This window comes from Bos javanicus, chromosome 27 (assembly GCF_032452875.1).
Source record: "Bos javanicus breed banteng chromosome 27, ARS-OSU_banteng_1.0, whole genome shotgun sequence".
NCBI lineage: Eukaryota > Metazoa > Chordata > Mammalia > Artiodactyla > Bovidae > Bos > Bos javanicus.
In genome coordinates this window covers 31,339,845-31,353,660 of record NC_083894.1, presented here as the reverse complement: position 1 = coordinate 31,353,660, position 13,816 = coordinate 31,339,845, and the positions used below count along the sequence as shown (strand labels likewise).

General features: G+C 42.2%; 1 protein-coding gene across 1 annotated transcript in view; it reads right to left on the bottom strand.

Moving 5' to 3' along the window:
• Positions 1-13,816, bottom strand: part of UNC5D (unc-5 netrin receptor D) — a 643,560-nt gene that overhangs the window by 7,736 nt on the left and 622,008 nt on the right. The window contains exon 16 of the mRNA XM_061404454.1: positions 13,493-13,671. Coding sequence (XP_061260438.1) covers positions 13,493-13,671 — 179 coding nt within the window. The remainder of the gene's footprint in view (positions 1-13,492; positions 13,672-13,816) is intronic.

The following is a 13,816-nucleotide window of genomic DNA, read 5'->3' as shown; positions in this document are numbered from 1 at the left end:
GATTTTCAGTGAAAACAAATGATAACCTTTTGGACGATAACTTTGCTCTGATGAAGACTGAGACCACACAGAGCATTGAAGGTCACAGGTTTTCAGAGGTACTTTTACAGCAGGGATAGAAATGTCATGGTAGAATTCTGATGAATTGAAAAGATTTCCCAAAGTCAACCAAGATTTGCCTATCTTGAAGATGGTATGACTTTCCATCATTAGACTCAGTGTGTAATCACAAAGTAGACTCCTATAGCCAAGAGCAGTTGGAAGAGAAGACAAGTTTTTAAGGGCACATTATCATTTATAAGCAATGCATGCACAGTAATTCTGAGTGAATAAAGTTCTATTTTGTGCAAAAGTCTTAAGAGACTACTTACAGCTAGTTGATGGCCAAATAGCACAAATATCAGGGTATAACAGATATTTTCCAGTACATCTTAATCTTAGTTTGAGAGAGGGAGAAGCCCAGATTAAAAAATAATTCTACTTTCTTTTCCTTTTATCTTTTCTTTCCTTCCTTCTTCCTACCACTGCCACCCCCCCATAGTTGGCCCTGGAATCCAGTATAGTTATTTCTACACTAATAGAAATAGCAAAGCAAATATTGTTTCTGTAGTTGAAGTGATCCTGGTTCCTTTTACTCAAAATGTTGCTTTGAATTCTGCCACTTCCTCCTACCTGGAGGGAGCTGTTTGTGGGGAAAGGTGCTATATTTCCAGGTCTATACATAAACGGGCACATCCCACCCAGTGTTCAAGCAGAATACAATCTGGAGAAATAGCTGAAAAAGAGGCAAAAACGGAGAGACTAGGTGTGACTGGATTCTAGGTGGGCTGTGTAATAATTTTTATTTATGTAATTTATGAGAATGACCATCGACACACATTTTGACATGGGGGAAATAATTCTGTATGCTCTCCAATGTCATTTCAAAGGAAAACAAATGCTGGCAAGCACCATAAAAAGAAGTACACATTTCTCATATTATTGAGGGTTTATAGTTTGTATTTGCTACTGATGAATAATGGACTCAGGTCTGGGGGAGTCACTGGAATCCTCCTGATCCTATTAACCCCACAGCTACCGGTATATTCTATACCAGTTATTCTAGACAAACTATTTCTTTAAAGGCCCAGAGAGGAAATATTTTTAACTGTAGGGACCACATCTGGTCTCTACAACAGCTACTCAACTTTGCCATGGCAGTGGGAAAGCAGCTATTGACAATGTGTAAGTGTAAGTGAAGGGCGTGACTGTGTTCCAATTAAAACTTTACTTATAGAGACACTGAAATTTGAATGTCATAGTTTTCACACGTCACACCGTATCACTCTTGCATATTCTCCTGAAACCATTCTAGCTCTGGGGCTAGAAAAGCAGGTGTTGGGCCAGGTTTGGCCTGCAGGTCATGGTGCCGATCACGTCCCATGTTGTCTTTTAACCCAAACTAGACTTGCAGATATAGCAGCCATTTGAGAGAAGATGAAACTGAATATTCATCTGGTGCTGAAAATAAGCCCTAGAGGGTTGAAGTTGCTGGGGTCCCCGAGCTACATGTCCTGTTCCAACCACTCTGAGATCTTTATCCTTGGTAACTGCTGGGGAAGCTTTGACGTTTGACATGAGAAGATGATCTGGGCATGAAATGTAAAAACAAAACTTTAGGAGAGACATAAAAAATATGTTTTGGAGGTTGGGATTAATCCTTGTCCCAAAAAAACGTTCAGAACATTCATAGATGCTGCTGCGGTGCGAAGGTGTTATAAGCACACCTGCCTGGAGGAAGAGCAGCAAAGCTGCAGGATGAGTCTTGTCAGGCACTGGGTTCTCAGAAGTCCTGCACATGCCCCGATGTGCAGACTAGGCACCCAGGGCTACAGGAAGCTAAATGATCAAAGAGGCAGAAATAGAACTCTCCCTTGACACGGATCTCTGAGCATATTGTAGCAAGTAAAATGTGCTCCCCAAAGCATGTTTCAGATTGACGCTCTCAATTTATACAAGTACACTCGGCAATACACACAAATCTCAAATTCCACTTAATTTTAGTAGATACATGTAGCAGCATATCAGCCTTATTAAAAATGATTCAGTCAGCTTTGGGATAAACAGACATCCTATTAAACTCTACTTACCTGTCTACCTCAGGATAATTAATAGACAAAAGACCCTAGAGTGCTACTGCTATAGGCCAGGAGGCCCTAACCTCTGAGATTTGCTGCCCAATGATCTGAGATGGAACTGATGCAATAATAGAAATAAAGTGCACAATAAATGTAATGCCCTTGAATCTCCCTGAAACCATCCCCTGCCCCTGTCCCCAATCCACGGAAAAATGGTCTTCCATGAAACTGGTCTCTGGGGACATACAGACTATTTCTCAAAGATAGCTGGATTATTTCACTGCTTAAGTGTTTGTTGCTCAGTTGTGTCCAACTCTTCGTGACCCCATGGACCATAGTCCACCAGGCTCCTCTGTCCATGGGATTTCCCAGGCAAGAATACTGGAGTGGGTTGCCATTTCCTTCTCCAGGGGATACTCCCGACCCAGGGATGGAACTCAGTTCTCCTGCATTGCAGGCAAATTCTTTACCATCTGAGCCACTAGGGAAACCCCATTTTACCACTTACATGTGTATAAATGTATTATGATTTTTTTTGTGTGTGAAAATGGGTATACCATATATCCATTTGGTTATCTTCCTACTTCCCTTTTGAAATTATTTTGATTCCAATCTGTGTGACCCATTTCTCTTCATAATAATGCTGGTACATTTGAACACCAGCAGATAAATGCACACATGATTCAGGAAATGCTGCTAATACTAGAAAATAGAATTCATGGCAATAGTTGATTTTCTGAGTGTCTTTGTTTTCCTTTTTTTGGAAATGAAAAAGGAACATTTGGAAAAAACAGACATCTTGAAATTCAGGTGGATGACTCCAAACAAAACAATTTTTTCCTTTCTCTTTGAAAAATGTTTAAAGAAGTCAATGTTTATTATGCTGGTCTTAGGTGCTTCAAATTGTTACTTTTTTATGCACTGAACCTCTTGTCATAGGCTTTTCAAATTCTGATTGACTAAGGTAATTCTGAAAAATAATATTTATTTTTTTGTGGTGTCATAAAGATGCTGCATATTGTATGAAAGTGAAAGTTGTTCAGTCATGTCTGACTCTTTGCGACCCCATGGACTTATATAGTCCATGGAATTCTCCAGACCACAATACTGGAGTGGGCAGCCTTTCCCTTCTCCTGGGGATCTTTCCAACCCAGGGATCGAACCCAGGTCCCCTGCATTGCAGGCAGATTCTTTACCAGCTGAGCCACAAGGGAAGCCCAAGAATACTAGATTGGGTTGTCATTTCCTTCTCCAGTGCATGAAAGTGAAAAGTGAAAGTGAAGTCGCTCAGTCGTGTCCGACTCTTAGCCACCCCATGGACTGCAGCCCACCAGGCTCCTCCGTCCATGGGATTTTCCAGGCAAGAATACTGGAGTGGGGTGCCATTGCCTTCTCCAACTAGATTGGGTAGCCTATCCCTTCTGAGTGGATCTTCCTGATCCAGGAATCCAGGGTCTCCTGCATTGCAAGGGGATTCTTTACCAAGTGAGCTATCAGGAAAGCCCTGCATACTGTATAGATAAGATTATCAACTCTAAATCTTAGGAATTTACTTTAGAATTACCCTGTGTCTTCAATTAATTTGTCCTAAATCCTGTAGACTCAATGGCCTCATCTTTTCCTTTGGAACTCTCACTGAAAGAAGCCAGATAAACTGTAAAAAGTACATGCTAAGACACCTAGATAGATTTATCCATGTACATTCATTAAACAGTAATAATTTAATTTTGTTTTGTTGCCCCTGCTGCTGCTGCTAAGTCGCTTCAGTCGTGTCCGACTCTGTGCGACCCCCAGATGGGATTCTCCAGGCAAGAACACTGGAGTGGGCTGCCATTTCCTTCTATGCGTGAAAGTTAAGTGAAGTCGCTCAGTCGTGTCCGACTCTTAGCGACCCCATGGACTGCAGCCCACCAGGCTCCTCCGTCCATGGGATTTTCCAGGTAAAAGTACTGGAGTCGGGTGCCATTTGTTGCCCCTACAAGCTTTCTATTCACCTGAGCTCCTGAGGAGATGTTTTATTACTATGATTAATTTCATCTTCCTGAGTCTTCCTTACCCTGTTGTCCCTCATCCCCAATTAAAATTCCATTCTTTATGTGGAAGCCAGAGCAGAATTGAGAACATAAATCTTTAGCAATTTCACCACTTAGACACAGGCCAACTTATAATGGTGTATATGGGTCAACCACCAAATTTTAACATACAATCTCAGTTTTCAAAATACAGCCTCAAACTAATGACCATATTAGTTGGAAATTAGGTTAGATTTGAGAATTTTTGGAAATAGTTACTGTGCCTTCTCTTCCCATTTTTGGGTACAGAGAGGAGGAGAGAATTGAGGACTAAATGATAAAATTCTGCCATTTACTGTTGCAACCCAGGGCTCATTTTATAAAAAGGAAAAGTGTCTAGGTGTCTGGTGTGAATCAAAAGATACCACCCTTTCTTTAGTACTTGAAAGAAGTATTCAAATACAAACATCTTAGGGAATAGTAACATCTAAATCCTCAGTTAGCAGAAAGATCAGATAACAGTAATGGAGGAGGCGCAGGTCTGAGGCTGTGTGTGAGCCCTGGGGACATACAGGCAGAAAGAGCTACCCAGGGCACGTGTGCTTAAAGCTGGAGTCCGCCTGTCTTAGCATCTTAGTTCTATCTGACTATGTGTGACCTATAAGGGACTGCCTTTCATTCTGAATTTCAGATAACAAAGCCTCTATTTTAGCGACTCAGAGCCTTGCTACCAGGGGGCTGATATGCCTATTTGAAAGCTGTAAGCTCTTCTTTGTAACTAATTGTGAGAATGAATGAATCTAGCAGGGGACCGCATGTGAGCTGCAGCTTCACATCTTTTCGCACAGAAGATGCCTCATCGCAGGCACATGTAATACTTTGATGCAGAATTTAGGGTGTCATTCAACACTTCCAAGTAGCAGGGAACCACTCGCACCTGTAACACTGAGGCAACAAATTTGTTTATATTCTATAAACCATTGCCATTTATACCTTTGTCAATGTTTTCTAAAAAATATCATCTGAGCAGTTTGGCAACATACAAAGTGAAAACTAAGTTAAGCTGCCTATAATAAATTGGGAGACATCATTACAAGAATGGTGCATAATCCTACAGTATAGTACCAAACAGGGAATTGAAACATAGTCATAATGAAAAAAAATATTAATATCCCTGCTATCATCCTAATTGTCTCATTTAATGAAAACCTCTTATGTGACCAAAACCAGCCCTCCATATGGTTCTTTAAATGCAAATAGAAGAGAAAAACCATTTATACTGAATAACAGTAATTGGACACAGCATAAGCATTTGGTCAGTTCATCAAGCTTTCATCCCCAAACTTCATCCTCACTGGCCACTCAAACAGCAGAGCTGCAAGTCTGATTCACTTCCTAAAGAATAAGCAAAAGATGCTCATCATTATGTCACCTCTGCCTCTCCCTGCTTCCCACTGTCCCCCTCCACCCTGTGCCTTCACATGAAAGGAAGCTGGTATGGGGAACCCAAGAGGAAAACATAAAGGCAACTGAAAACATGCTGAGTTCCACTCTGTTGTGCCCTAAGGGTGGTGCATTAATTATTTTGGGCCAATTAATTTGGCAATAACATTAATATTAATAGTTCTTCCTTTTGCTTATTCCATTATCTGGCTCCTGAAAGGGACTGGCAAGGATTCTTCCTTCCTTAGAAAATGGATTTAAGCCTTGGAGCCTTCAGGACCCCCAGTGAGCTGCCAAAAGGAATAAAGCCAGTTGTAGACTCTGTTTTCAGCTCTCCAGTTTCATTCATTATAAGCCTCTGACAATTTCTCATATTTGGCAATGAATGGCAGTGAAAATTGCAAAAGCAAATCTCAGATTTCTTTGGATGGGGATATAGCGTGGAAAAATATGTCTCATTTAAAGTTTCTCTTCCATAACATTGAGATATTTTCAAGAATCCTGAGGGTAGAGGAGAAAGACCACTATTTGTTCCAAGATAAAAGACCACGGTACTAATCCTGAAGGGGGAAAGGGAGAAATATTGATACTTTTCCTTTTGAAAAATACTCAATGTGTTTAAATCTTCACACATACTGAAAAGAAATAGTTACGTACTTTATTAAAGGATTCTTTAATGAATTAGGAAAATCCTCCCCATAATCTCATTTTCTCCAATTATGAAGACAGTCAAATCCAGGGATTCTGACTTTGTCAGCATTTGTACTACTGCTTGAGATGAACCCACAAAGAGATTTATTTCCACTATAAAGGGGCTTGGGCATGTCCATCTTTTTTGAAAATTACATTAACTTAAGGGAAGGGCTTCCCTGGTGGCTCAGTGGTACAGAACCCACCTGCCAATGCAGGAGACGTGGGTTCAATCCCTGGGTCGGGAAGATCCACTGGAGAAGGGAATGGGAACCCACTCCAGTATTATTGCCTGGAAGGTCCCATGAACAGGGGAGCCTGGTGGGCCATAGTCCCTGGGGTTACAAGAGAGTCAGACATGACTTAGCGACTAAAGAAAGAAGGGAAACTTAGTCCTTCAAAGACCAGTGCAAACTCACCCCTTGCAAGAAAGGAATACAATGCCCCTGTCACCACTCCTGCAGCTTAGAGTGGGAGCACAACTTTGGTTCTCTGCTACTGCTGCTAAATTGCTTCAGTCGTGTCCGACTCTGTGCGACCCCATAGAAGGCAGCCCACCAGGTTCCCCCGTCCCTGGGATCCTCCAGGCAAGAACACTGGAGTGGGTTGCCATTTCCTTCTCCAATGAATGAAAGTGAAAAGTGAAAGCCACTCAGTCGCGTCCGACTCTTAGCGACCCCATGGACTGCAGCCTATCAGGCTCCTCCGTCCATGGGATTTTCCACGCTGAAAAATCTGGAGTGGGTGCCATTGCCTTCTCTGTTGGTTCTCTGGGAGGGGCAGAAACAGCTTCTCTCACATATTGCCTTTAGCAGAAAAACCTGCCGCTTACAAACTGTATGGGCTTCCCTAGTGGCTCAGACGCTAAAGTGTCTGCCTGCAATGTGGGAGACCGGGGTTCGATTCCTGGGTCGGGAAGATCCCCTGGAGAAGGAAATGGGAATCCACTCCAGCGCTCTTGCCTGGAAAATCCCATGGACCGAGGAGCCTGATAGGCTACAGTCCATGGGGTCACAAAGAGTCGGACACGACTGAGCAACTTCACTTTCTTTCTTTCTTTCTACAAACTGTATATATGGTTTGTTCATGGCTAAACTGGCCCCAAGCTGTTTTCAGATTCCTATTAGTAGGGAGTTTCATGAATCATTGCCTTAACTGGAACGAAGCCTGAACACCCACCACTTGGTTGTGTTGGGTCTCTCTGGCTTCGCACTGAAGGCTCTTCAAAGTCAGACTCGGCAAAAGTCTATTGGGCCAGAACCAGAAAATGTGATTTGAGGTTTATCATATTTTGCCTCCGAGGACCTGTGTCATGAATGCTATCTCCCCATGTATTAATTCTCCTTAGAGTTATGAGGATTGCTTTTTTTTTTTTTTAAATGGCAGCCTCGCACTGTCTTGATCATTTAAGGGTTAAGGATGTGTTTTCTAACCGCTAGCCTGCAAAACCCAGACAGTTCCATTTGGTGGAATCCTAGCAAATCCCCCAACACAAGAGTGAAAATAAAGTCTCACGGGTCCTTGAGTGACCATACTTGGTAGTCTGCTGTGAAGCAGGCATTCTGTATATATTTTGTAATCTCTCTTTCTTTTCTCCTCCTCCTTCCTTTACTAACCCCAAAGAAAGCTGGCACTGGGCCTGTTCCACTTTTAGTGAATTCTCAAGTTATTCAGAGATAGATTAATAAGCTGTCTTGTGACATTCCTCTGTCCTTCCCGACTGCCCTCTGGCCATTTCATTGCTCCTGTGCATCCAATTAACAGGGTGGGCAGAGGGAATAGAAGGATGTGACCTCAACGTGAGAAGATTCTGCTTCTCATTAGAGGTCCTGTTAAAAGATCTTGTGGAAAAACAAGTTATCATAGCACTTCTGATCAGCCACGAGGCTTGAGAAATGTCATTTGCTTGCAGTTTCTACACCATCATCTAAAAACATTAACATCCAAAGTACAATTGAACACACAGCTGACCGATGAGCAAAAGGTTTCTCCAGCAGTACTTCAAAGAAGGATACTATTATGAGAAAGTATTAATAAAGTAATTTATCTACTCCATTTCATCTTGGAATCCTTTCTTCCATTCTGGCCACTTCCCTTCTCCTCACCCTTTTGTATCTCACGCACTTTATCCAGCATCTGTTCCCATAGCAACTTGGTCAAGCTGCTGTGTTTTCACAAGGATTTCTGGAATATGATCATCATGAAGTCTTAAAGAAGAATGACCTAATAGTAGAATTTCAGGTACTGAGGGGAAAGACAGGAATCTTCCATAATAATAGCCAAATTCTCTTTTGAGACCAACTTTCAAAATCCTTTGATGCTTATTCATATCAATTCTATTAGGCAAGATTTTACGGTCAAGTATACTATCCTAAGGTTTCCCTGGTAGCTCAGCTGGTAAAGAACCTGCCTGCAATGCAGGAGACCCTAGTTCAATTCCTGGGTTGGGAAAATCCCCTGGAGAAAGGCATGGCAACCCACTCCAGTATTCTTGCCTGGAAAATCCTCACGGACAGAGGAGCCTGGTGGGTTACAGTCCATGGGGTTGCAAAGAGTCGGACATGACTAAACGACTAAGCACAGCACAGCATACTATCCAGAGAAAAAGTTCGTGTCATTCATTCAGGGCAAATTTCTTGATTTTCCCAGAAGTAGATAGTACTATCTAGGTATATCTAACTGTGATTTTAAAAAGTATCATAAAAATACAAAATGCTATGGAAATTTAAATACGGGTGAGTACTTCTAGCTGAAGCAGTTAGTTTCTGATATTACTTAGTTTAGTTCTCAGCAAAGGTACCTCCCCTCTACTCGTATGTGATCAATTCTTTATTAGTCCCACCCACCTACCAATCAGCTGTGGCCAAGAGCATTTAAGTGAAGAATTCTTGCAGCTGGATTTGTAGAATAAAAGTGCAATCTCAGCTCTGAAAATGCAATAAGTATGGACTCTGAGTAATAGTTTGCTCACAGAATCTGTAATTGCAGCTGTTAACTATGACATTCTTTGCTGGGCTGTGTGGCTTATTTATCGTGATCCATATGCCAGGCAAGTTGCAAGGCCACCTGTGTTGCTGTCTTACAGCACGCCCCCCGCAACCCCCCAACATGTTTCACAGTCTAAGCCTTTAACTTACTAGTTCATGTATCTTCTTTCCTATTCAGATCTAAGTAGACACTTGTTTGACAAAAAGGCAAATTATCATCAGTGACATTTGCATTTACCAAAAGGAGGAGAATGTTTTCACTGGCAACATGATAACAGCCACTGTTTCTCTCCACTCCGTTTGAAATGTTTCCTTTACGGTTTGAGGGCTGTTCCTGTACTAGCTTTTCACTTTTGGAAATTGAAAGGAAGGGGAGAGTCAGGTAAAGATGCTGTCACAAGGCAGAGGTAGGTGAATTCCCTAATTGAAGAGTGACTCTGTGATGACCTTTCGTGACACCAGGGTTGATGAAATCTCAAGCTACAGAACAGCTTTCTTACCCAATGATATTGGCCTGTTGACAATGTCAGATTTCTGTGTTTTAACACACATTAATGATCACACTAGCAACTGATGATTATGTAATGTAATAAGGACTCTATTATTTGTAACCCTAAGAGAGTGTAGGTCAGGAAGCAACAGTTAGAACTGGACATGGAACAACAGACTGGTTCCAAATAGGAAAAGGAGTATGTCAAGGTTGTATATTATCACCCTGCTTATTTAACTTATATGCAGAGTACATCATGAGAAATGCTGGACTGGAAGAAACACAAGCTGGAATCAAGATTGCCGGGAGAAATATCAATAACCTCAGATATGCAGATGACACCACCCTTATGGCAGAAAGTGAAGAGGAACTCAAAAGCCTCTTGATGAAAGTGAAAGTGGAGAGTGAAAAAGTTGGCTTAAAGCTCAACATTCAGAAAACGAAGATCATGGCATCTGGTCCCATCACTTCATGGGAAATAGATGGGGAAACAGTGTCAGAGTTTATTTTTTTTGGGTCCCAAAATCACTGCAGATGGTGACTGCAGCCATGAAATTAAAAGACGCTTACTCCTTGGAAGGAAGGTTATGACCAACCTAGATAGCATATTCAAAAGCAGAGACATTACTTTGCCAACAAAGGTCTGTCTAGTCAAGGCTATGGTTTTTCCTGTGGTCATGTATGGATGTGAGAGTTGGACTGTGAAGAAGGCTGAGCGCCGAAGAATTGATGCTTTTGAACTGTGGTGTTGGAGAAGACTCTTGAGAGTCCCTTGGACTGCAAGGAGATCCAACCAGTCCATTCTGAAGGAGATCAGCCCTGGGATTTCTTTGGAGAGAATGAGCTGAAGCTGAAACTCCAGTACTTTGGCCACCTCATGCGAAGAGTTGACTCATTGGAAAAGACTCTGATGCTGGGAGGGATTGGGGGCAAGAGGAGAAGGGGACGACAGAGGATGAGATGGCTGGATGGCATCACTGACTCGATGGACATGAGTCTGGGTGAACTCCGGGAGTTGGTGATGGACAGGGAGGCCTGGCATGCTGCGATTCATGGGGTCACAAAGAGTCAGACATGACTTAGTGACTGAACTGAACTGAACTGAAGAGAGTGAGATCAGTGATTTCAGATTATGCAACAAGAAGTTTTAACCAATGACACCTGAAAATATCCTTCACCTCTGTCACGTTACTTCCCATGTTGGAGAAGATATATATGTGTGTATGTGTGTGTATACATGCGTATATACATGTGTGCATATATGTGTGTATAAATACACACATACACATATATACATACACACACACACACACACATATATAGATAAATAGATATACACACACACACACTTACATATATATATATTCAGACTTCCCTGGAGGCTCAGATGGTGGTAAAGAATCTACCCGCAATACAGGAGACCTGATTTTGATCCCTGGCTAGGGAAGATCCCCTGGAGAAGGAAATGGCAACCCACTTCAGTATTCCTGCCTAGAGAATTCCATTGAGACAGGAGCCTGGTGTGTTATATGGTCTGTGGGGTTGCAAAGAGTTGGACATGACTGAGTGACTAACACTTACTAAAACTGACTGAAAATGGAGATTTTCTTTAAACTCGGTTAGAAACTTGCCAGAGTAGGTTGTTTGAATTTTGGATGTTAAGGACATTTAGGCTTTCCTAGAGAAAGGGTTTTCAAGGAGAGACAGAAGCAAACAAAAACAAACAGGCACATCAACTGTTCTTGTGTTTTGACCCTGACATTGGAGGGGACAGCGTGCCCCTGTGTAGCTGTTACTGCTCATTATAGCCCAGACACAAAAGGATGTCCACGTTAGTCTCCCAGTTTGAGATGCATTTTCGCTGCTGTACAAGGTCTGAAATTGATGACTTTGGAGGCAGTCCTTGTAGTTCTCATGTGTTTACTCTTAAGTGGAGAAAAAAATGAACAAGGCAGGGACATGCACATGCTCATTTAGCAAATTAATGACAGCATCCATGGGCATGTAGATATTTTGTGGCAATTATTTTCTTGTAAATGGTAAATTAAAAATCATAAACTCTTACTGCCAGAATGGATTAGAGAGTTAATGTAGTTTGAATTCTATGAATTGCATCTGTAGAGAAAGTATTATAGGGGTGGTCAGTGATGTGTGGGGGGCAGACATATTAGCTGTAGAACCAGGACTGCTGTACAGAGCTTTTGAGTCCCTGCCCAAAGTTCATTTCTTTTTTTTTAGACCACGTTCTATTCTCTGGGTAAGTTTTTCATTCTTGTCTCCGCGTTGATCAGAAAGTGAAACTGTCATAGTCATGGTGTTATACATGACACATCTCATCCTTTATCAAAGTTGCTGGGAAAAATTCAACCTAATTTTTTTTTCTCCTGCACATGCATACATTTTTGTATTCTCTCATTTTCAATATCTGCCTTTTCAAGAATGTGTACTTTTCGGGCCTGTCTCTGTCAGTTCTGTTTTCTCTTGATTTTCCTCTCTGACTGCTCTCTAGTTGGCCCCTTCATTCTTGGATTCTGGATCCCTTTGAAACAGGGAATGGCCCTCTATCCTTTCTTGGCAGACATCTACCTGCCTTTCAGAGAAGAGAGAGGGAGGTAAGATGTCTGTAAAAACAAAGAACAAAAAATGGAAATGAGAGAGTAAGCCAAACAGTAAGAAAAACAAGGCTTTGTCTCCAAAGTGGAGTGGGGGAGGGACACAAAGGGAAGAGAAAGCAAATGGCGCTGAAAAAACTTGTTCTCTTTTCATTCCAGGGCGTGCGACGTGGCTAAGGCGACAGGATATGCAGTTCGTCCATGCCTTTTCCCTACCATTCCTCACGCTGAGCCCAAAGCTGCCTCCTCATCAGAGTTGCTCTAATAGACTCACTGCTGCTTTTTCTCCTCAAAGTAAGACAGTCCATTAATGAATCTCTCTAGTCTACTTTCAACTCAAGCACAACATTAGCACAGTAACGAATAATGGCTGGTTTAAGCAGCAGACTCACAGGTGGGGCCTACGTAATCTTTTGCTTATTTTAAAACCCTCTGCCTTCAGACCTGGGAAGTATCATCTCAAACTTCCTTTTTTATATTCAGGCACCCAGTTCTTCAGGCTGAGCATATCCTTTGTTATTGCTTAGTTGCTAAGTCATGCCTGACTCTCTTGCAACCCATGGACGCAGCCTGCTAGGCTCCTCTGTCCATGGGATTTCCCAGACAAGAATACTGGAGTGGATTGCTACTTCCTTCTCCAGGGGATCTTCCTGACCCCAGGTATTGAACTCGGGTCTCCTGCTTTGGCAGGCAGATTCTTTACCAATGAGCCTCCAGTGAAGCCTGAGCATATTCTTATTAGGGATTAAATAATGCTTAAGGTTACCCTAGCAGGGAGAGGAGGTGTGAGAAACTTGCTTCTCGGTTTCTTTTCAAGACTCTGAGATCCCTCACCAGTACCAAGATGACACAGTCTAAACCCCCATTATGGCGGCCCAGTTAGCAAACTTGTAGTTGGGATCAGGACCAAAGTAGGACTTTCTCATGACATCCCCAAAGGTGCAGTGTGGTGGCGGGAAGGGTCACACACACTCATCATATTTCTGCTCTTCTCCCACTACCTTGGCCAGACATCACATGAAATATGGCCAGAGGAATCCATACAGATATCAGGGCCTGGAAACTACGTGGATATACCCAACCCATTCTATTTTTCAAGTTCATTTAGTAAAATCCTCTTTCAGCAGTTGCCCCCAGTTACCTGTTGATGCTGTTTTTCTGTGCTAACATCTGCCAGTCCTTGCCTTTGGCATTGGGGGTGTCAAACGTAGCACAAATCCGCTGTCTGATGGAGTAGGGGATTTTGAAGGCTTTGGGGCCAGTCTGTGCAGGAAAAGTGCTATCCTCTTGTGCAAAGAAAGTGATGGTCTCTCTTTCACTCTATAAACAAAACAAAGAAAACGATCAGAGCTAAGTAGCAGCATTACTGATCAACACTCTTTTTTTGAGAAAAGTTGTATTAACACACATGCAAAAAATGCTTGCTCATTGTGATGGAGTCTATAAAATACATGGACAAGCTCTC